This window comes from Schistocerca americana, chromosome 5 (genome assembly GCF_021461395.2).
Source record: "Schistocerca americana isolate TAMUIC-IGC-003095 chromosome 5, iqSchAmer2.1, whole genome shotgun sequence".
Lineage (NCBI taxonomy): Eukaryota > Metazoa > Arthropoda > Insecta > Orthoptera > Acrididae > Schistocerca > Schistocerca americana.
The window spans coordinates 560895197-560920336 of NC_060123.1; the positions used below are offsets into that span (position 1 = coordinate 560895197).

The window sequence follows — 25140 nt, forward strand, 5'->3', positions numbered from 1 at the left end:
TGGCGTTAGGGAACTGGACATGGCTTTGTCAGACTGTTTCCCTTGTAAAACACTACTTTCTTTATAAATGGATTCCTAATGAATCAGAAAGAAGTTACCTTGCAATGTCTTAGTGTGGTGTCACCACCAGACACCTCACTTGCTAGGTGGTAGCTTTTAAATCGGCCGCGGTCCGTTAGTATACGTCGGACCCGCGTGACGTCACTATCAGTGATTGCAGACCGAGCGCCGCCACACTGCAGGTCTAGTCAAGAGAGACTCCCTAGCACTCGCCCCAGTTGTACAGCCGACTTTGCTAGCGATGGTTCACTGTCTACATACGCTCTCATTTGGAGAGACGACAGTTTAGCAAAACCTTCAGCTACGTCATTTGCTACGACCTAGCAAGGCGCCATATTCAGTTACTATAAGTACTATCTTCAAGAATGTCTTCTGAACAGATGATATTGTGATTCACGTACTGTCAAGAGCGACGTTCGTCATTAATGGATTAAAGTTAAGTATCAAACTAATTACGTCCGCTTTCTGAATTCTCATTCCTTGTCATGAACCAGACCTCACTTCAGTATAGTTCTTCCCTCCTCACGCCAGCCTGCGTGAGCTAAAACGCGTGCATTTCGGCCTCCACTCGTAACACTGTGTTGGCTCTTATGCTAACAAAAAACTTAGTGCGGGCAGTGTCCAGTCAAGTCCACTTAAATGCGAACTCTGCCATCAGTTCTGCTAATTTTAGTTTCTGCAGTCATTTCTCCTTTATAAATTCAGCAATAGTGTGTTTTAAATCGGAAAATCGTTCCAGGCATGCCCCTTGACTTAACCAACGTACTTTGCAGCTATATATGAAATATCAATACTATTTGTTAAGTTCAGTCGACAACTGTTGCAAATGACAATGGAATAATGCGCTCGACATCAGAAACTTTACTTTTCGTACCACTAGTTTCTTCACGTGCTACATGCCTGAAAATTGAGCACATGGTGCTCGATGTGCAGAACAATGATTGCCGTTTGTCTATCGATGTAACCTTTTTGGTCTTTCATTGTCGACTAAATCTTTAAATTCTTTCTGCATGGGATTGCAGTATCGTTTCATGGCATGTATACAGTACCCGTCGCTGATGTGAGCTGATAAATCGCATCGCTCTGCTTTGTCATTCCCATTCATTTTAAAAATTGTGAAGATAGGTCATTAGACTGACTCTTCTTTTGTAAATACCCACTGGACCTGGGAAGGTACTACATACCATAAACAAATATCGAGGGTTACACAGCAATAACACCACGATTCCGTCGACCGCGAAGTGCCGCACCGCAATGCTAGAGAATGTCTCGCTGTTCGACGCACTTCCGAGAAGGACTGAACAAAGCCGAGTGGCTGACCGGATCTTGGCCAGCACATGGCCCGCACACGCGGTACGTGTGAAGTTTGGCACACTGTGGCTGATCCTGCTTTAGAGTAAATCTCATATTCAAGAGTGCGAATGTTCTCCAAATGTTTGCTTAGCGTCTGTCTGAGGTGTTAAGTGGATACCAGCCTGATATTTACGTCGCCGGGTGTGGTGAAACCGCCTGAAAACCAGCCTGCAGGCTTACCAGCCCTCGTCGTTATCCATGAGGCGGGTTCGATCTGGGGCAGACTCATCTCCCCATATTAAGGAAGCGGCGCTCTCAGGCGCTCGGATATTCTGGTGGATGAGTTCCTTATATATCTTTCATTTAATCAATACCTACAGACGATACAGCAAAATAAACCCAGCAGAGAAAGGAATTTAAAATATTCATTGCAACCTTGCTGGGTAGCTAAAGCGAATGAATGGTGTGTTATTCAGTAAACAAACAAGTGAGAACCTTAAAGATAGGAAAGGCATTTACGGTTTGACATCAATTTTCACATCGACATAATTTTAATATGAATAACCATATTGAAAGTTGTCGTGTAGGTGATACCTGTTGCATGCTATTACTTTCAGATGTTTTGTCTTGTTTAATTTGTACCACGGATTTTTCGTGGACAATTCTTCATTTCCTTGACAATTATTTTACGTCTTTAAAAGCTTATGGCTGCACCAGAGAGACAGAAAAATGGGACTAAACAAAAAGACCGTCTGAAGTACGTAGTCTTAAACGAGACTGATTGATGGCAATGTTTTATTGTAATTAAATATAGAGATATCTGCCCATGGTGATAGCTGTCATAAAAAAGTGAAGCTGCCCTCACCTGAAGGTTGTTTTAAACACTTCAGTGCTTTACAAAGCATAGTCCATTGGACATGGTATACGTTTGTTTTTCTCCGACCTTTGAAGACACGTAGCGATTCAGCTATTGGAGGAACTACACTTTTATGTGGATAATGAACTTTGTAAGAGGTCCGAACAGATGTAATTTCGATGTATTGCTCATGCGCTGCCTGCGACATGCAAGGTATAAGAGAATCTCTGACCAGAGAGCAGTGTTGACTGCAGTACGAACTGTGTAGCTGTAGCAGTAAGTTGTTGCTAGTCTGCAGTCTGCTCTGGTCTGGTATGGTGTATCGTGTTGGCTGGCCGGTCGCGGTGCAGCGATACCGGAGCCTGAGTATTACTGTATAAGGTAAAAACCAGCCTCGCGCACATGTAGTAATGTCATCTCAAGTCCCATGTAAATGTTTTAAAAATCTCGTAATAATAATCTTTCTCATAAAAAGTAACTTTTAACAACCATTCATTTCAATTTAAAGAATTTACTAATTTCTCCCATCCATAATCATCTGGATTGTTGCAAAAGAAAAATCAGTTGCTTCCTTTCATAACTGACAAATCTATCGGCCAGCATTGCACAGGGCTGTGCCAGAAAACATTATTTTAAGAGCAGATATATATGCGTTATCCGGCGACTTCATTGAGGCAACAATTTTCTCTTTTTTTTAATTCAGAATGATCTTTCAGGGTCATGACGCAGCACTGCTGACGTCCAAAATTTACCAGATTAAATTCGCAGTCAATTATTGAAAAGTTATAAGTGAGTGACAATTTAATTGAGAGGTTAGTTACATTGTATTATCAGCAGGTTACTGAAATTTTTTTTTTTTTTTGGGACGTTACACTGAATGTGAACGATATAATTATAATTTTTTACTGTTGAGAGGTTTAGGAATTTTTCTGTTTTGAGGTTACACTAAACGTGAATATTATTTATCTTAATATATTTTCTGTTGAGAGGTTGCGGTGAATAATTTTGTGGGGAGGTTACAACCTCAGAAAGTTTTCATATTCTATCAGTGTATTAAATCTTATATTGCAGATGAATGCTGTATGTGACTTTCCAAACTGATACATGTAAACGATGCTGCTGTGAATTCTCTTGTTGTACTGATCTACGAGTGGCATTCAATAAGTAATGCAACTTTTTTTTCTCGGTCAATTTCAATTGAAAAATGCGGAATTTGTTTCTGGACATGGTGGAATATTCTCGTTACAGTTTCTGTAATGTCATGAAGTTCGAATTGTGACAGGAATTATATACGTTGCCTTCAAAATGGCGTCTGCCACGGAGTTGCGTTCCAAGCAGAGAGTTGTCATAGTGTTTCAAATGGTTCAAATGGCTCTACGCACTATGGGATTTAACACCTGTGGTCATCAGTCCCCTAGACTTAGAACCTCTTAAGCCTAACTAACCTAAGGACATCACACACATCCATGCCCAAGACAGGATTCGAACTTGCGACCGTAGCAGCAGCGCGGTTCCGGACTGAAGCGCCTAGAACCGCTCGACCAGAGCGGCCGGCCATTGTGTTTCCTTTGGAGGAAAACCGCAGCATCACAGATAATCATCGTCGCTTTCAGAATGCCTACGGAGACCTGGCAGTGAACGCTGAGCCGTTGGGAGAGTCGTCTGTCACCACCGCAACAAGGTCGCACCAACATGTCTAATTTCCTGTGTGCCGGCTGGCCGCACACAGCTGTGGCTCCTGCAGTGTTGGAACGTGCGGACACCCTTACTGGACGTTTCTCTTGGTACTGCAGACACACTCGTCCACCAGTTGGGTACTCAAAGGTGTGTGCAGGCTGGGTTCCTCGCCACACAATAGAATGCCGTAAGAAACAACGAAGTACCGTCCCTGCGCGTTACGGGGCTGATTGTGACAATTTTATTGATGCAACAAGACGTTGGCTCCGACGTTGATCAGTAGAGTGGTACCACGTGTGTACACAGGCCCTCTAGTAAGGTGCCTTAAGGCCATCACATCGTACAGCGAATATGTTGAAAAATAGGGTTTCGTAGCCAAAAGAGTGGGGAATAATATGGTTTATTAGATTCCTGAGGAAAACGAACCTGCTTTCGATGCATTACTTTGTGAATGAAACACACACAACACTGGTGTTGCATTGCTTGTTGAACACTCCTTGTGCATGTTATGTAAGGCGTTCTCAGAAATTGGTTGAACCTCACAGTATCTTATTTATTACAAAAGATTTTACGTGAAACATTGAATAAGACAAATATCTATATTATAATATGTACAGTTATGAAAAACATGAGATAACTTATATAAACTACATAATGGTACGTAATAATTGCTACACTTTGTTTCTCTTGCTCAGTCTCAACTGGATACCTCCCTCTGGTGTGAGGACAAATGCCCTTGGTACGAACGACAGATTGCGGACGGTCTTCTCGCACGGTTCTATGTTGTATTTTGAGAGTATATGTGTAAGACCGACTTTCGTCTGCAGCAGCCCAAACCTCATGCCTGAAACAAGAAAAATCTGTTACTTGCTAATAATAGTTTACCACATTCTGTAATCGTAGAAGTTGTCAATCATGAACTGACGACTAGCTATGCTGTATAAGTTTGAAGATTTACGTATATGTCTTCATAGCAGCATTGTTGTTGTTGTTGTTGTTGTTGTTGTGGTCTTCAGTCCTGAGACTGGTTTGATGCAGCTCTCCATGCTACTCTAACCTGTGCAAGCTTCTTCATCTCCTAGTACCTACTGCAACCTACATCCTTCTGAATCTGCTTGATGTATTCATCTCTTGGTCGCCCTCTACGATTTTTACCCTCCACGCTGCCCTCCAATGCTAAATTGGTGATCCCTTGTGCCTCAGAACATGTCCTACCAATCGATCCCTTCTTCTAGTCACATTGTGCCGCAAGCTCCTCTTCTCCCTAATTCTATTCAATACCTCCTCATTACTTATGTGATCTACCCATCTAATCTTCAGAATTCTTCTGTAGCACCACATTTCAAAAGCTTCTATTCTCTTCTTGTCTAAACTATATATCGTCCGTGTTTCACTTCCATACATGGCTACACTCCATACAAATACTTTCAGAAACGACTTCCTGACACTTCAGTCAATACTCGATGTTAACAAATTTCTCTTCTTCAGGAACGTTTTCCTTGCCAATGCCAGTCTATATTTTATATCCTCTCTATTTCGACCATTATCATTTATTTTGCTCCGCAAATAGCAAAACTCCTTTACTACTTTAAGCGTCTCATTTCCTAATCTAATTCCCTCAGCATCTCCCGACTTAATTCGACTACATTCCATTATCCTTGTTTTGCTTTTGTTGATGTTCATCTTATACCCTCCTTTCAAGACACTGTCCATTCCGTTCAACTGCTCTTCCAAGTCCTTTGCTGTCTCTGACAGAATTACAATGTCATGGGCGAACCTCAAAGTTTTTTCTTCTCCATAGATTTTAATACCTACTCCAAACTTTTCTTTTGTTTCCTTCACTGCTTGCTCAATATACAGATAGAATATCATCGGGGATAGGCTACAACCCTGTCTCACTCCCTTCCCAACCACTGCTTCCCTTTCATACCCCTCGACTTTTATAACTGCCATCTGCTTTCTGTACAAATTGTAAATAGCCTCTCACTACCTGTATTAATAAACATTAATAAATGGTTAATCGCCGGAATGCTGAATTCAAGCATGCAAATATGCATACATTGTGTTGTACAGGCGCCGGGTGGTGTTCCATGCCTGTTGTACGTACTTGGTCAGTCAATACATGGACGGGTTAATGCTGTTTGGGGATGACGCTGGAATTATCGTCCGATGAGGTCCCACACGTGCTCCATTGGAGACAGATCTGGTGATCGAGCAAGACCAAGGCTACATGTTGGCACTCCGTAGAGCATATTGGGCTACAGCAGCGGTATGTGGGCGAGAGTTTTTCTGTTAGAAAACACCCCCTGGAACGCTGTTCAAGAATGGCACCACAATTGGTCGAATCACCAGACTGACGTGCAATTTGCAGTCAGCGTGTTTGGGATACCCACAAAAGTGATCCTACACTCAAACGAAATGGCACCCCATACTATAACTCCCGGAGTATGTCCAGAGTGTCGAGCACACAGATAGGTTGGTTGCAGGTCCTCAACTTGCCTCCTAACCAACACACGGCCATCACTGGCATCGAGGCGGAACCATCTTTCATCACACGACACAACAGACCTCTTCCATTCCTTCTGACGATCTCTTGCATTACACCACTGAAGTCGCAAATGGCGGTGGTGGAATGCATGCTACAGAGCGTCTGCCTCGAAGCTGTCCTTAAAGTAATGGATTTCAAACAGTTCATCGTGTCACTGTAGTGCCAACTGCCCCTCACATTGCTGCTGAAGATAGTGTACGATGTGCAAGAGCCATATGTCGAACACGATGATCTTCCCTCTCGGTAGTGCCACGTGGCAGTGTGTAGCCAGGTCTTCTTGCGACGGTACGTTCACGTGACCATCGCCGCCAGCAATCATGTACAGTGGCCACATTCCAGTCAAGTCGTTCTGCAGTATGGCAGAAGGAACATCTAACTTCTGGTAGCCCTAATACGCAGTTTCGCTGAAACTCAGTGAGGTGTTGGTAATGGCGTCTTTTCGCCCTAAAGTCATGCTTGACTAACATCAACTCACCAAATCGAATCTCAAAGGTGACTAACGCTCACGACCGTTACAGCGTGTATTTAAAGCAACTTGATTTGCATCCTAGTATCTAGAAACACATTCGGAGACCCTAATAAACGAAGATGAACTTTAGATGGACGATTTAAAGAGTATTAAGATGAATTCTTGAGCATTAGACCCTGCTTAGGGCAGATATTGAATTTGAAAGAAGAAGAGAGAAGCAGAACTGTATTCTTATAATATACTATGAACTAGAGATACAGATAATGAATACAATGAGATAGACGGAAATATCATGGCCTCTTGTATTGATAGAGGAATTTGACATGGCATCTTGTATGGATGGAGGCATTTGACACGGCCTCTTGTATGGGTAGAGGCATTTGACACGGCCTCTAGTATGGATTGAGGCATTTCACATGGCCTCTTTTATGGATAGAGGCATTTGACACGGCCTCTTGTATGGACAGAGGCATTTGACACAGCCTCTTGTATGGATAGAGGCATTTGACACGGCCTCTTGTATGGATTGAGGCATTTCACATAGCCTCTTGTATAGATTGAGGCATTTCACATGGCCTCTTGTATGGATAGAGGCATTTGACACGGCCTCTTGTATGGATAGAGGCATTTGACACGGCCTCTTGTATGGATAGAGGCATTTGACACGGTCTCCTGTATGGATAGAGGCATTTGACACGGTCTCTTGTATGGATAGAGGCATTTGACACTCTTTTCACCGAGATGGAACACCGACGTAGTTTTGTTGTATGTTTAATGTTAAGAAGCATCTTGCAACAGCGACGTTGCTGCCAGTTCCGTGACTCACCTATGCAGATGCGAGGCCCCTCTCCGAACGGCAGGTAGACGTAGGGGTGCCTCTGCGCCTTTTGCTCCTCAGAGAACCTCTCGGGGTCGAAGCGCTCCGGGTCCGGGAAGTAGTCTGGGTCGTGTTGCAGGCCGTAGACGGGGATCAGTATTGGAGTCAATTTGTCCAGGACGACATCACTGTCAGGAATCTTGTACTCAACGTTATTCTCCCTGTTAAGTATCACAACTGGTGGATATTTCCTCAGCGTCTCTGTAACATAAACAGTGGATTAAAGTATCCTCTCTCACTGACTAGTTACAGTTATTATTTTATTTCGTGATATCGTTACCAAATGGAGTTCTTTGACCCCGTGGTCTGGCGGGTTGCTCTGAAGTGTACTGCTGACATTCCCATTGGTTTACTATTATGAAATGATTTTTGGATATGAGGTCAACCCATTATGCAAGAACTGATTTTTCAAATGACCCAAATATGCTTCACCACATTTCTAGCACAGTCAGTGGGTTATCCTTACTCAAATTTGTGAAAAGTGAATACATTGTTAGTGATAAACAATCTACGAAAATTAGACCTAAAGGCAGTTTTTATTTGTTGTTGTCATTATCTTAATTTCTCATTATACGTTCATGCAGAACCCTCTGAACATTATCATCTGCTGGCAGATTATCATCGGCAACTAAATGAATTTAATGTGAATTTCGTCGGCGAATAAACACAACCGTTTATACCTAAACGTTATTTCGTCGTGTGAAGATATTTCGCGAGTTATTAAAAATCACATACAAATAATACCCATATTTTGCAAAAAATTCGTTTGTAAACAACAGTTAACTTTGCCAAAACATCGTGTTATTGTGTGTCCAATCACAGGTTGCTGTTCGCTTGCTCTCAAGTAAGTTGGGCGCCAAATTTGGATATTGTTTACTGTCTCTCCGTCTCTCTCTCTCTCTCTCTTTCTTCGTGTGTTTGTGCTTTTTAGCTGTTTGTGTCATCTTTTCTGGAGAGGTCCTTTAATATTCTAAATAGTGCGCCTTTGCGTAGTGTAGACTATTTAGTTATAATCTGATTTCCTTACGCTATTGTCTTCTATATGTGGACGTTTTCTTCTGTTGTTGCCGAGCGAGATGGCGCAGTGGTTAGCACACATGACTCGCATTCGGGAAGACGACGGTTCAATCCCGCGTCAGGCCATCCTGATTTAGGTTTTCCGTGATTTCCCTAAATCGCTCCAGGCAAATGCCGGGATGGTTCCTGTGGTGTCACCGCCAGACACCACACTTGCTAGGTGGTAGCTTAAATCGGCCGCGGTCCATGTAGTACATATCGGACCCGCGTGTCGCCACTGTGATCGCAGACCTAGCGCCACCACCAAGGCAGGTCTCGTGATACGAGAGTGGACTCGCCCCAGTTGTACGCGAACCTAGCTACCGCCCAGTTGTACGCGAACCTAGCTACCGCCCAGTTGTACGAAGCCTTTCTCTCTCATTAGCCGAGAGACAGAATAGCCATCAGCTAAGTTAATGGCAACGAACTAGCAAGGCGCCAGTTGTATCAGTGCCTATAGCTTACGAGTATTCAAGAGAGATGTATTCCAAAGAACCATTAAAAGATAAGTAATAAGCATCTACATACTTTTCTTCTTATTCATTTATAAGTTCTCATGTTCCAGACTTCACGCCCGTCTGCTTTAGCCGTGCGTGCACTATCGGCCACAGCGTTAGTCTAGCATTCCTTTTCAGCCATCAACATCACGGTGTCGGCCCAGCTACCGACACAACATTTATTGGCGACGAGCAAAAGAGTTTGTATTAATTGTTTGCTTCATTGGCGACGATTTCAAGTGTTCTGATTGCTTACATTTAATTGTGTCATGGCTTCGCCACATTCTCCAGATGTACTGTCCGAATTTTATCGCTTGCAGAATCAGCAGACGCAGGCGTTACTGGATGCCCTTGGACAGCTCGTCCAGGGTCAGCGTACCATGCAAACCGATGCGGCCGCCGCCGCTTCTTCGCTACCGCTGCCACTAAACGCTGTTGCACCTCCCTTTCGACCATACGTGGCAGCCGATGAGACGTGGCACGAGTGGTCTCGCCAGTTCACCTTCCACCTTGCTGCCTACAGAATTCAAGGTAATGAGCGGCAGCCGTTTTTGCTTTCTTGTGTCGGTGTGTCCACATACCGTGTGATAGTGAAATTGTTTCCCCGACGAGACGTAGCACCTCTGTCATACGAGGAAATTTTGTCTGCATTAGATGCCTATTTCAAAGAAACAGTTAATGTGGTTGCAAAACGGTATACGTTCTTTCGTACAAAACGTACGGCCGGTCAAACTAATAGGGAGTGGGTAGCAACATTGCAAGGACTTACTAGGGACTGTGCCTTTGAATGTGACTGTGGTCTTTCTTATTCAGATACAATGGTGCGTGATGCACTTGCACAGAACGTTTCTGATGTTCGCATACGGGAGCAAATTTTGAAACTCGTTAATCCCTCCCTTCAACAAGTGATAGACATATTGGATAGACAGGACACACTTGACTGTGCTCAGGAATCTTTTGAAACTTCGCCAGCCGTGTGTAACATTAACCGGCCCGCTGGACGCGCTGCGCGGCCCGGTAACCGGGCCTTGCGCACGTCGACACAGCGACCGCCGCGTGCTAAGCCAGGTGTGCCGCGCCAGCCCACAAATGCCGTGAAATCATGCCCGCGGTGTGCTACTAGACATTCGCGTGAACATTGCCCGTCGCGCCAAGCTATTTGCTTTTTCTGCAATAAGAAAGGACATGTTCAAAGTGTTTGCCAGAAAAAGCTCAGATCAGACAATCACAATCATTCCAGGCCCTTTGCTTCGCGCCGGAATCGAACCAAGGACACTCAGGCTCGTGGACCTTCGCCTATGGACATTCATGTCGTTAATTCCGCTTCGTCCAGTGACACTTTCTCTAACAGTAACAGTGATCGTCCCACAAAAACTGTGCGTCGAAGTCGCCGGAAATCACGTCAATTAGCCAGTGATTCTGTACCAGTGTCTGTTCCAATTGCACAAAACAGTCGCTCTTGTCGTCAGCAGGACAATAAACTTTTTGTGGACTTAGACTTTGAAGGCCAAGTGATACCATTCCAGCTCGATACCGGAGCTGCAGTTTCATTGCTCAATCACGACACGTACAAACAACTGGGCAAACCTCCGTTGCGTTCCGCAAATGTTAAGCTAACTACATATTCCGGACAGAAAATTCCTGTGTTAGGACAGTGCAGCCTTCTTGCCACATACAAGGGACAAACAAAACTTGTGTCATTTTACGTTCTTCGTTCTTCTTCTGCAGTGAACTTGTTTGGTCTCGATTTATTTAAGTTGTTTAACATGTCTATTGTAAATCAGGTCCTATCAGTGAATCAGACTGTGCCTACAGACAGTGTTTCTCGGCTGTGTGACGAATTTGCAGACATTTTTGCGCCGGGCTTAGGTTGCGCTAAACACTATGAAGCACATTTAGAACTGAAGGTAAACGCGCAACCGAAATTTTTCAGGGCGCGCAATGTTCCCCACGCATTGCGTGATGAGGTCGCAAGAACGTTACACGATCTCGAATCACAGGGTGTAATTGAACGTGTGCAAGCTTCTCTCTGGGCCTCACCCTTAGTCATTTTGCCAAAACCTTCCGGAAAATTGAGACTTTGCGTGGACTTCAAGGCCACAGTGAATCCACAGCTAGTGACTGCTACTTTTCCTTTGCCCCGCCCGGAAGATCTTTTTGCTAAACTGTGCCCGGGAAAATATTTTTCAAAGTTGGACCTAGCCGATGCGTACTTGCAAATACCGGTGGACGACGAATCCCAGCGCGTATTGGTGGTTAACACGCATCTTGGATTGTACCGCTTCAAAAGACTGCCTTTCGGGTGTGCGTCCGCCCCTGCCTTGTTTCAGCAATATTTACAAACTATTTGTGCGTCGGTCCCTACTGCAGCAAACTATCTGGACGATATAGTGATCTCCGGACAGACAGAAGAAGATCATCTTGCGAATTTACGAACATTATTTCAGGTCTTGCGGCAAAATGGTCTTCGCTTGAGGAAGGACAAATGTGTGTTTTTTGCTCGTGACTTACCATACCTGGGACATGTCATTAATGCCCAAGGCATACATCCAAGTCCAGAGCACCTCCGTGCCATACACGATTTGCCTTCCCCTCAAAATCGGAAACAGCTACAGAGTGTGTTGGGTAAAATTAACTATTATCATAAATATGTGCGCAATGCCTCTTCCATTTCAGCTCCGCTTCATCGCTTACGCCGTAAAGGTGTTCCGTTCGTCTGGACGACGGAATGTGAACGCGCCTTTCGCCAGTTGAAATCGGCGTTGCTTTCTAATACTTGCCTTACGCCATTCGATCCCCAGAAACCCCTTTTGTTGATGGTAGATGCATCGGATTTCGGGATCGGTGCTGTGCTTGCGCACAAAGTTGGCTCCCATGATCGCCCTATTGCCTTTGCGTCCAAATTGCTCTCGTCTGCGCAAAGAAATTATTCACAGATAGAGAAAGAAGCTTTGGCTCTCGTGTTTGGTGTTACTAAGTTCCATGATTTCTTGTATGGTCGTCACTTTACCATCATCACAGACCACAAACCTTTGACATCGCTTTTTCATCCGACCACGCCTGTACCTCCACGTACAGCGCAGAAATTCATTCGCTGGTCTATTTTCCTCTCGCAGTACCGCTACGATATCTTGTATCGATCCACTGCTAAGCACGGAAACGCCGATGCGTTGTCCCGTTTGCCTGTTGCTGAGGATAAAGCATTCGATTCTTCCGAACTTGCTTGCATGTTCATTGATTCGGAAACCGATGAAGTGGTCGAATCGTTTCCGATTGATTTTCGTCGTGTCGCTACAGCCACAGCTGCTGACCCTGTCCTTGCTACTGTTTTACGTTTTGTTGCTACGCAATGGCCTTTGTCAAAGTCTCGGATCGAGGATCCGTTGGTTCGCCGATTTTTTGCTCACAAGGAGAGACTTTTTGTTCGACGTGGTGTTTTGTTGTTGCGTTCTGATAATGATCAGTCCAGAGTCGTGGTCCCACGTTCGTTACAGTCCTCTGTTTTACGGCTTCTTCACCAAGGACATTGGGGTATAGTGCGAACGAAAGAACTTGCTCGTCAGCACTGTACTTGGTTCGGAATCGATGCTGCGATTACGAATATGTGTTCTTCGTGCCCGGCGTGTGCCGAACAACAGTCCGCACCGCCGCGGAAAGTCTTTGCGTGGCCAAAAGCCACTTCCCCTTGGCAACGCTTGCACATTGATTTTGCTACGAAACAACTTGCTCGTCAGCACTGTACTTGGTTCGGAATCGATGCTGCGATTACGAATATGTGTTCTTCGTGCCCGGCGTGTGCCGAACAACAGTCCGCACCGCCGCGGAAAGTCTTTGCGTGGCCGAAAGCCACTTCCCCTTGGCAACGCTTGCACATTGATTTTGCTGGTCCATTCTGGAATGCTCGATGGTTGGTTCTGGTCGACGCCTTCAGTAATTTTCCTTTTGTTGTCCGGATGTCTTCCACGACGTCCTCCGCCACCATCCAAGCGTTGTCTGCTATCTTTTGCATTGAAGGTCTTCCGCAGACTATTGTTTCCGACAATGGCCCACAATTCATGTCCGCAGAATTTCAGTCATTCTGCCAGGCCAATGGTATTCAACATCTGACGTCCGCGCCGTTTTCGCCTCAGTCCAACGGTGCCGCTGAACGATTGGTCCGGACTTTCAAGTCACAGATGTTGAAATTGAAAGAGTCGCATTCTCGGGAGGACGCATTGTTGCTCTTTTTGTCTTCGTATCGCTCTCAGCCCCGAGATGGGCGCTCGCCGGCTGAGTTGCTCCACGGTCGTCCTCATCGCACCTTGATGTCTTTGCTGCATCCGCCGCATCAGGTTCCTGTGCAGCGGCAGACTCCTGCTTTTGCTCCAGGCGACGTTGTATTTTATCGCCACTATCGAGGTTCACGGCGTTGGCTCGCAGGGCGCATTCTTCGCTGCCTCGGCCGCGCGATGTATTTGGTTTTGGGGGCCTCTGGTGAGGTGCGTCGGCATCTCAATCAGCTGCGCCTCTGTCGTCGCTCGGGTTCTGCCGCTCCCCGTCTGCTTTCAGCGACGGTGCCGTCCGGTCAGCGCCCTGGGGCCCCATCTACTGGCTCGCCTCATCCCCAGGTGTTACCGACGATGCCTTCCATTTTGCCCCATGGCGACGCGCCGCCGCCGCCGCCGCCGCAGCAGCAGCCGCCGCCGCCGCCGCCGCTTGTTCTCCCGCCGGCGCCGCCCGCGTTCGACGCTTCGTTGCAGCCGCCAAGCGCCTCCCAGGGTCACGCGCCGCCGATCGCTTCCCGTGACCAGCTGTCCTCCGCCATGGAACTCCCGCCCGCTCCGGACCACATGACGTCATCGCGCGTCGGCTACCCCGACGCCATGGAAATCGACCCTTCGGTCCCTCCTGTCTTATTACGGGCGCATACACCGCATGTTGACGTGCACCCTGGACTAGTTTTGCAGGCGTTTCCTAGCTCCCCTCGGACCGGATGGCCGGGTGCGGGTGGCACAGCCTCGCCTGTTGTTAGGCTCCCCACCTCATCGCATACGTCAACATGTAGTCCTCCCCACGGCGGGCGGAAGCCTTATCTCACGACCGTTCGCCGATTTGCGGGGGAGGAATGTGGTGTCACCGCCAGACACCACACTTGCTAGGTGGTAGCTTAAATCGGCCGCGGTCCATGTAGTACATATCGGACCCGCGTGTCGCCACTGTGATCGCAGACCTAGCGCCACCACCAAGGCAGGTCTCGTGATACGAGAGTGGACTCGCCCCAGTTGTACGCGAACCTAGCTACCGCCCAGTTGTACGCGAACCTAGCTACCGCCCAGTTGTACGAAGCCTTTCTCTCTCATTAGCCGAGAGACAGAATAGCCATCAGCTAAGTTAATGGCAACGAACTAGCAAGGCGCCAGTTGTATCAGTGCCTATAGCTTACGAGTATTCAAGAGAGATGTATTCCAAAGAACCATTAAAAGATAAGTAATAAGCATCTACATACTTTTCTTCTTATTCATTTATAAGTTCTCATGTTCCAGACTTCACGCCCGTCTGCTTTAGCCGTGCGTGCACTATCGGCCACAGCGTTAGTCTAGCATTCCTTTTCAGCCATCAACATCACGGTGTCGGCCCAGCTACCGACACAACAGTTCCTCTGAAAGGGCACGGCTGACTTCCCACCCCGTCCTTCCCGTCCGATGACATCGCAGTTTGGTCTCTTCCTCCAAACAACCCAACCCAACCCCAACTCTTCCGTTGTTAGTTTTTGGTATAGGCTGGGGCTATATTTTAGTATTTTTTGAGCTGTTATTATTTAGAGCTCTGAGGTGTTCAGAATATTTTATTTCAAAGTGCCTGTATATTTGTGCTATGCATACTGACTGATAAGTATTGCATGTCAGTTCATGTACGCCTGATCTGTCTTCACTATTATTTTCATTTTCAAGCGCAACGTCAGCAAAGCCTCTCTGGTCCCTTTCTCTTTCCTAAAGCGAACATAACCGTCACATAATAGTTCCTAGATTTTTTTCGATTTTTCTGTATATTATCCTTGTCACTAACTTGGAAGCATGAGTTGTCAATTTGAATATGGGATGATTTTCGCACCTATCTGCGCTTGCTATATTCCGAAATGCGTGAACGATATTTTCACGAGAATCTGATGATATGTCGTCTGTCTCATAGACTCTACCTACCATGAAGAATAGACGTATGGTTGCCACTTCGCCCAATTTTTTTAGAAGTTCCTATGGAATGGAATTAATCCCTCCTGCCTTGTTAAATCTCAAATCTCTCACAGCTCTTTTACATTATCCTAATAGAGGGAACATGTGTGTAATATCTGTCTGTAACTCATATTAACTTTGATTTTTGCATTGTTTGAGGTGGAGATTGGGATACTAAACGTACGTGGAAGACTGCCTAAAAACGGCAGTCCGGTTGGTAGATGTACCAGATCAAAGATCGTTAATCGGACGCAGAAATTCGACCTAAACGTGACTACCCATCCCGTCTCACTATCTAGCATCGTAACGTTATTAGAGCAAGTCACGAAATAAATGGTTAATTTTTGACGTTAATTTTTAAATTATTCATTTTCAAGGTAGAAAGTTTTATATTCGTACATACCTGCAACCACTTTTTCAAGGTACTGCATACTGTTGATCGCATCGTATGTTATTTGTCCATTGTGTTGTTTGAGAACAGTATCAATTTCCTCCTGAAGACGTGTCTGGATGTCCGGGTTGTGGGCCAGTTCGTGCAGGGCGAAGCTCATAGTGGTTGATGACGTCTCGAAGCCCGCGAGGAAGAAGACGAACGCCTGCGCAGCAACATCGTCGATCGACAGCTCTGGAAAATGTTGACAAGGTTTAGACATCTCTCATCACTAATTTGAGTATTCCGTATTGAAATACACTACTGGCCATTGAAATTGCTACACCACGACGATGACGTGCTACAGACGCGAAATTTAACCGACAGGAAGAAGATGCTGTGATATGCTAATGATTAGCTTCTCACAGCTTTCACACAAGGTTGGCGCCGGTGGTGACACCTACAACGGGCTGAAATGAGGAAAGTTTCCAACCTATTTCTCATACAGAAACAGCAGTTGACCGGCGTTGCCTGGTGAAACGTTGTTGTGATGCCTCGTGTAAGGAGGAGAAATGCGTACCACCACGTTTCCGACTTAGATAAACATCGGATTGTAGTCTATCGCGATTGCGACTTATCGTATCGCGACATTGCTGCTCGCGTTGGTCGAGATCCAATGACTGTTACCAGAATATGGAATCGGTGGGTTCAGGAGAGTAATACTGAACGCAATGCTGGATCCCAACGGCCTCGTATCTCTAGCAGTCGAGATGACAGGCATCTTATTCGCATGGCTGTAACGGATCATGCAGCCACGTCTCGATCCCTGAGTCAACAGATGGAGACGTTTGCAAGTAAACAACCATCTGCACGAACAGTTGGACGACGTTTGCAGCATGGACTATCAGCTCGGAGACCATGGCTGCGGCTACCCTTGACGCTGCATCACAGACAGGAGCGCCTGCGATGGTGTACTCAACGACGAACCTGGGTGCACGAATGGCTAAACGTAATTTTTTCGGTTGAATCCATGTTCTGTTTACAGCACCATGATGGTCGCATCCGTGTTTGGGGACATCGTGGTGAACGCACTTTGGAAGCGTGTATTCGTCATCACCATACTCGCGTATCACCCGGCGTGATGGTATGGGGTGCAATTGGTTACACGTCTCGGTCACCTCTTGTTCGCATTGACGGCACTGTGAACAGTGAACGTCACATTTCAGATGTGTTACGACCCGTGGCTCTACCCTTCATTCGACCCCTACGAAACCCTACATTTCAGCAGGATAATGCACGACCGCATGTTGCAGGTCCTGTACCAGCCTTTCTGGATACAGAAAATGTTCGACTGCTGCCCTGGCCAGAACATTCTCCAGATCTCTCACCAATCGAAAGCGTCTGGTCAATGGTGGCCGACCAACTCGCTTGTCACAATATGCCAGTCACTACTCTTGATGAACTGTGGTATTGTGTTGAAGCTGCATGGGCAGCTATACCTGTAGACGCCATCCAAGCTCTGTTTGACTCAATGCCCACGCGTATCAAGGCCGTTATTACGGCCAGAGGTGGTTGTTCTGGGTACTGATTTCTCAGGATCTATGCTCCCAAATTGTGTGAAAATGTTATCAAATGTCAGGTGTGGTATAATATATTTGTCCAATGAATACCCGTTTATCATCTGCATTTCTGCTTGGCGTAGCAATTTTAATGGCCAGTAGTGTACGACGGCATGTTAAAAACTAATGCCTCCGATTTTTGTATGTTAAAATTCTTGGAGCTTTTTCAATAAAACGTTCTTAATTAACATTCTAGATGTTTATTTTTCAAGCCTATACGTTTATTTCTCAACTTACTATTTCTGGCACCAAACACATTTCTCCCAACGTCTGACCAGTTGTTGACACCGCCACTGAAGAACGTTCGAATTCGCTGACGGAGGCACAACCTCACCTCTGCTTGCACCGCTTCAACACTGTCAAAATTAAGTACTCGAAGGTGTTCTTCAAGTTTTGGAAACAGATGAGGATCGGATGGGGCCAAGTCAGAACCGTATGGGGGATGATCGATGACAGTGAACCGAAGGCGTCGGGTTGCTGCTGATGTTGCAGCGCTCAGCGTTGTCATGCTGAAGGGGACGGTGCTCCTCGTTTGAACGAACTCTTCGGTTACAGCACACTGTTTCTCACACAGCGACATAGTTACGTTACACGCCGCCATGTTACGTTACTATTCGGAGCCCTCTAGAGGCTGAATGTTGGAATTTGCGTCAGCGAAGCGGGGAAGTCGAACGAGATTATGCATGATATGTAATATCTCAACCGATAGAATAAAAAATTCTGATACATTACTTTTCATCGTACAAGGTACAATAATGTTTTATAATATGTATTTTTTTTTCAATGTGGCCGTCCCATTAACGTTTTGAGACGATGGTGGCACTCACTTATTTAGTTGACGACTTTCATGGTGCAAACAGCAACCTGATTTAACCTAGTAATAACTAGATTAGTAGCTCAAGTATAAAAGACAGTCTAAAAGGAAACGAATCTGCAAATATCTTGCGAGCAATGTTAGCACAGAAGAAACTGTGTGGAGAACAAAGGCGTTGCCGTAGCGTTCGGTATCAGTACTGAAGGAATCCTTTCGGTTTGCGGATGCCTGTTGCCGGAAATGTATTAAAGGTACTTCCCAAACTGGGGCTTCTGATAAGCTCTCGCGTTTTGACCAAGTGTTTTCTTCGCCCACTTGGTCGATCTATGACAGCTTCAAGTGAAATGTTCTAATGTGTTTGAAATCTTATGGGACTTAACTACTAAGGTCATCAGTCCCTAAGCTTACACACTACTTAACTTAAATTATCTTAACTATAAACACACACACCCATGCCCGAGGGAAAACTCGAACCTCTGCCGGGAACAGTCGCACAGTCCATGGCTGCAGCGCCTCGGACCGCTCGGATAATCCCGCGCGGCTGCTTCGAGTGCCTCAACTCTTTGAATACCAGTGATTTCTCACTGAGACCACCATGTTATTATTATGTTTTTAAAGTACCAGTGCCCTAGCAGGAAACCACCGATGCTGTTGCAAGACAAGGACGTCTGATGGTACACTGAGGTGCTTCTACGAATGTAGTACATTGCAGTAATCACCTACAGAGTCAAAGCAAGAGTCGGCGCGGAGATTGGGCTACGTGATTGTAGGAGCTTGTGAAACGCGATTTTTATAGTGGCTATTTTGAGGACATAATTGACAGTGAAAGAGAGTGCATCTAAAGTTATTGCAATGTAAATTTGGGTTTACACTACTGCTTTTGCGATTGGTTTCGATATGAAATCACTAGGGCAGTATGTGGTTTCGATATTAAACTTAAAAAGTTTCAAAACTGTATCTTCTAGTGGTTTCAAAATGAAACCACCTGCTTAAGAGAACTAATTGTTTATTTTTGCCAATTTCTTATTTTACTCCTTGGTTAATTTTGAGAACAATTTTAACATTGTATTCCAATGTGAAACCGTTTCCGTAAAAGAACTGAGGGTTTACTTTTAGCCAATTTCTTATTGCAATCTTTGCTTATTATGATAATAAAGATTACTTTTGCTAAATATTTTAATGTTACATTCGTTTTTATATTGTTGGGACTGAGAGGGTTAAGAGAGGAATGGTGAAAATCTGCTATTGACAGCTAATCCGGTAGGCCACCCACGTACAAAGGCAATTCGAGAAGTAACCTCTGCCAGGTTATAAGGAAAATTCAGGAGTATTCAAACCAAATTCATTAGAACAAGATACAGATTATACCTTTGTATTACTTGTCGACATAATCACCATTCAGATCAAGCTTAATCGTATATATGAAGGGCTTATTTCAATAGTGGTACTAGACCATTACCTCCATTTTTCAGTCTGTGATGCTTCTGAAATTAAGAAAGGTTCATCTCTAGCAAGAAGCCATATGCTTGAATATTTCTAGTATCTCAACTGTAGATTTTTCAGCGCTCAGTTAACTTTAGGACCCTGTATCTCACAATGAACAAATATGAACTTGTACCACTATTGAAATAAGCCCTTCATATAAGGGGTCAACAAAATCTTTCTACACACTACTCCGCATCCTGAGAGTTTTGGGAACCTAAAATGCAGAACCTCTGGTATTCAATTGTGTAATCACGATCTCCGAGAATTCTGCGGAGAGTTGTCCGACAATCGAGATTTCGTAAAACGCTCGATTTTATAAAAATTTTTGTCAGTTTTCTGAATCAGTTCACTGCTGTCTGCAAACAGAAGGCCATTTCTGTGACCATCAGGAAGATTCGTCCTTCCACTCTTAAAGAAACGACGTCACTGATGCACGACAATCATTACTCTCGGTTCGTGAAAAGAAAAAAATTCGATATGAATGTCAAAGAATTTCAAGTTTACTGGAATTTTCAGCCGCAGTGCTCACTTTGAACGATTACTGTAGGCTAACTAGAAGCAGTGTGGATTTCTCGCAAGTGCAGCTCTAAGCACACTGACCTACCGCTTGAGACAGTGTAGCGACTATATCGTTCCGACCACTATTTCCCATGCCGTGTAAAAGCGGAAGTTATTTTATGGGTAGTCTTCGTAAGCACGAACTAAGTAGTCTACCTCTCTAGTTCCTGCCACCATGTTTGCAAAAGTGAGGTACCAAATTTTTATCGAATGTAGTGTCCGAAACCTTAACAATTACATTACTAAGCCAAAACGTTATGACCACCCTCCACCGCATTGTTTTATGCTGCCTTCTGGCGCTGAGGGCACGTGACGCGGCAAGAGAAAAGTATATAAGCGGAGCAGAGACGATTGGGGAATAATTTTAGCTTCGATAAGTGGCACAAACATGGAAATACGCCGACTTAAGCGACTTTGATAAAAGCCAGATTGTTGTAATCCAACGCCTGTTCAAAATTGGTTCAAATGGCTCTGAGCACAATGGGACTTAACATCTATGGTCATCAGTCCCCTAGAACTTAGAACTACTTAAACCTAACTAACCTAAGGACATCACACAACACCCAGTCATCACGAGACAGAGAAACCAGTGCCTGTGAGGGAGTATCTAGGAATCGGCGGAGCGGTCGACTGTTCACGTGGTACTGTCGTGAGGATCCGTGGAGAGTTGTTGAAGAATGCTGAAATCACGAGTAGGCGACAGGAAACTGGACTTCCATACATCACAAAACATAGGGATCGGAGACTTGCCCGCTCTCTAAAGTAATACAGGAGGCTATCTGTGACAGATCTGACAATACTGTGCTGGCGCTGGCACAAGGGTTTTGGAGCACAGTGTTCAGCAAATAATATTGAACACGGTGTTCCACAACATAACACCCCTAAGTGTTCCCATGTTGACCCAACAAGATCGTCAGTTGTGATTACAGTAGGCACAGGATCATCAATATTGGAGCACGGATCACTGGAATCCTGTCACCTGGTCGCATGAATCCCGTTGAGTGGGCACAGGATCGTCGAGATGGTACCTTGGATCACTGGAATCCTGTCGCTTGGTCGGATGAATCCCGTTTATTGAGTGGGCACAGGATCATCGAAATTGGACCACGGATCACTGGAATCCTGTCGGCTGGTCAGATGAATCCCGTGTAATGAGTGGACATGGGATCATCGAGATTGGACCTCGGATCACTGGAATCCTGTCGCCTGGTCGAATGAATCCCGTTGAGTGGGTACGGGATCATCGAGATTGGACCTCGGATCACTGGAATCCTGTAACCTGGTCGAATGAATCCCATTGAGTGGTCACAGTATCATCGAGATTTGACCTCGTATCACTGAGATCCTGTCGCCTGGTCGGATGAATCCCGTTTATTGAGTGGGCACGGGATAATCGAGATTGGACCTCGGATCACTAGAATCCTGTCGCCTGGTCGGATGAATCCTGTGAATTGAGTGGACATGGGATCATAGAGATTGGACCTCAGATCACTGGAATCCTGTCGCCTTGTCGGATGAATCCTGTTTATTGAGTGGGCATGGGATCATCGAGATTGGACCTCGGATCACTGGATTCCTGTCGCCTGGTCGGATGAATCCCGTTGAGTGGGCACAGAATCATCGAGATTGGACCTCGGATCACCGGAATCCTGTCGCCTGGTCGAATGAATCCCATTGAGTGGTCACAGTATCATCGAGATTGGACCTCGGATCACTGGGATCCTGTCGCCTGGTCGGATGAATCCCATTTATTGAGTGGGCACGGGATCATCGAGATTGGACCTCGGATCACTGGAATCCTGTCGCCTGGTCGGATGAATCCCATGTATTGAGTTGGCACAGGATCATCGAGATTAGACCTCGGATCACTGGCATCCTGTCGCCTGGTTGGATGAATCCCGTTGAGTGGGCATGGGATAATCGAGATGGGACCTCAGATCACTGGAATTCTATCGCCTGGTTGGATGAATCCCGTTGAGTGTTCACAGGATCATTGAGATTGGACCTCGGATCACTGGAATCCTGTCGCCTGGTCGGATGAATCCCGTTGAGTGGCCACAGGATCATCGAGATTGGACCTCGGATCACTGGAATCCTGTCGCCTGGTTGGATGAATCCCGTTTATTGAGTGGGCACAGGATCATCAAGATTGGACCTCGGATCACTGGAATCCTGTCGCCTGGTTGGATGAATCCCGTGTATTGAGTGGGCATGGGATCATCGAGATTGGGCCTCAGATCACTGGAATCCTGTCGCCTTGTCGGATGAACCCAGTTTATTGTTAAACCAGGTCAGCGGTCGTGTCCAGGTACACTGTCATCCAGGTGAACGGTTGTTCGGAACATGTAATGCGCCTTGGGCACAGGCCGGTGGAAACAGTTTTATGTTATGGGGGACATTCACCTCGGCTTCTATGGAATCTGTGGTAGTAGTCGAACGTCCATGACAGCCGTGGACTACCTGAACATTATTATGGACCACCTGTAACCCCTTATGCTTGATGTCTTCCTGAACAGCGATGGCATCTTCCTGCAAGTTGACTGCCCATGTCACAAGGCCAGAATCGTGCTGCAGTGGTTTGCGGAGTGTGATAATGAACTCACTTTGATGTCATGGCCGTCAAATTCGGCTTATCTGAATCCGATGAAACCCAGCTGGGACGCTATTGGGAGCCAGGTCTGCGCCCACCAACCAACCGCCCCTAAATAACGGGAAGTGTGGGCGTGTGCGTACCCATCTGGTGCCACAGACTTTTGGGAACTTATCAAGCACTTGTCGAATCCATGGCACGCAGAATCACTGCTGAATTACGTCCCAGAAGTGGACCTAGACGGTTTTAAGTGGGTGACCATTAAGTTTTGGTTCATCAGTGAATAGTCTTATTTCGAAATTTAATGTCGGTAAGAAATTTTCAGTATGGTCACTGTAGTGGTGAAGTAACGCACAACAATCAAATGATGTGAACACAATGAAAAAAAAAACACGTCTTTCCTGGACTTTGTTTCCTTCTTTATATGCAACACTCTGAAGGCTTTGTTTCCTCGAAGTACTGTCCTATCCAGCCGTAGCGTTTGAGCTGACACTACGCTTGATAGTTCTCGTTTTGTGCTACTACATCGTCACGTTAAAGCTGAGTGACTTCCAGCATTGAAAAAGCAAAAAGCAATCTCCTGCTTAATTGATGCATCGGGGGCAACACACGAATCTACTATAAGTTTGCAGAAAAATTGTATCTAGTCCCATATAACATTTAGAGTACACAGGAAAACTTCTTCTACCAACAAACACACTGCCGAAAGAAAATGCAACACCCACGAAGACTCCGCTCAGTGGCACCAGGGTGTAATATGTGCACATTGAGGAATTGTAATGTTAGTGATTTATTTGCCACAGTCGCAGGCGATGAGATGGCTCTCAGGAGGCCTGGGTGTGTACTCTCTCTTTTGACTCTGCACGCTGTAACTGTGCTGAGTTTGGGAGTGAACACCGTTTGCAACATTCATTCTAGGCTACAACCATGCACCGCCGACGACTCCTGTAGAATAGCTTTAGGCATCTGGCGGGCTTACACTGTGGGCTTGGAGGAAGCTAGATGGTAGATGGATGTGTCGACGAATTACTGCCTATGTTGGGCACAATGTATCGTTGATGTGTCACTGTTTTCAATAGCGGTCTGTGGAACATTTCCACACCTTAGATCAGATTCTGGACGTCCGCATAATACAGAGACACGTCAAGATCGACCCATTGTACGAGCAGCGGTGGCCGACCCACCATTTATCCTGGTTTGAAATCTGGGCAAACGTTGCATCAGCTGTGTCATCAGAGGCCATTGGGAACTGTCTGCTTGCAGCAGGACTGTGAACGAATGTGAATCAGGCTGCCACTGACGTCACGACACCGCCAATCATGACCACTCTGTCGTCGTGAAAGAGTTGACTGGAGAATGGAATATCGCTCTGTTGTCTTCAGTGATGAGAGTATGTTGTATCTGTACGTTAGTGATGAACGTACAAGTGTACAGCAAAGACCTGGTGAGTGACCTTTTCTGGAGTTCGTGACACACAGTTCGGGGAGGGGGCATCATTTACAACTCTCGGTTCCATATGGTGGTTCTGCAGGGTAAAGTAACCGGTGCCCACTGCATTGCAAAAGTTGTTAACCCCGTGCTACTGCCATTTCTTTGACAGGAAGATTATGTGCTTTTCCAGCAGGACAATGCACGTCCACATACGGCTGCTGCGACGCAACGCACAATTCATAGTATACAACTACTACCGTGGCCAGTGATATCACGAGATCTCTCGCCAACTGCACACGTACGGGACATGATCGAGCGGGAACTTACTCGTTCTCCAGGGACTGCTAGAACCACTGCCCAGTTGCAACAAAATGCGCAAGATGCTTGGGGCCATCTATTGCAGAACGCCATTCGGTACCTTTGTGATCATTTGGATGCAACAAAACATGCCTGCGTTGCCCCCAGACGAGGGGCATCTGTGTAATGATCTGACTGTTCGGGCACTCTTTACTGTGACATGTGTGTTTCGTTTAATCTGAATTTTTTATCATGTAACCTCACTTGTGAACAAAGTGACCTTGTCCTTGAGGATGTTGCTTCTCGTGTCCAGCAGTGTATTACTACATCTCTGTCATCTGACAGCAAGGTCGACACCGTGCAAAGTCGTCAACGATTCCTCTTTCGACCGGATGGAAGCACCAAGCTGCTGACGCCAAGCCGAAGATAACAGC

General features: G+C 45.8%; 1 protein-coding gene across 1 annotated transcript in view; it reads right to left on the reverse strand.

The window, feature by feature from the left end:
• Positions 1-4414: 4414 nt before the first annotated feature.
• LOC124615512 (cytochrome P450 6k1-like) overlaps positions 4415-25140 on the reverse strand; it is a 103391-nt gene continuing 82665 nt past the window's right edge. The window contains exons 6-8 of the mRNA XM_047143471.1: positions 15946-16167; positions 7730-7981; positions 4415-4730 (exon numbers count right to left, since the gene is read on the reverse strand). Coding sequence (XP_046999427.1) covers positions 4558-4730; positions 7730-7981; positions 15946-16167 — 647 coding nt within the window. The 3' untranslated portion in view covers positions 4415-4557. The remainder of the gene's footprint in view (positions 4731-7729; positions 7982-15945; positions 16168-25140) is intronic.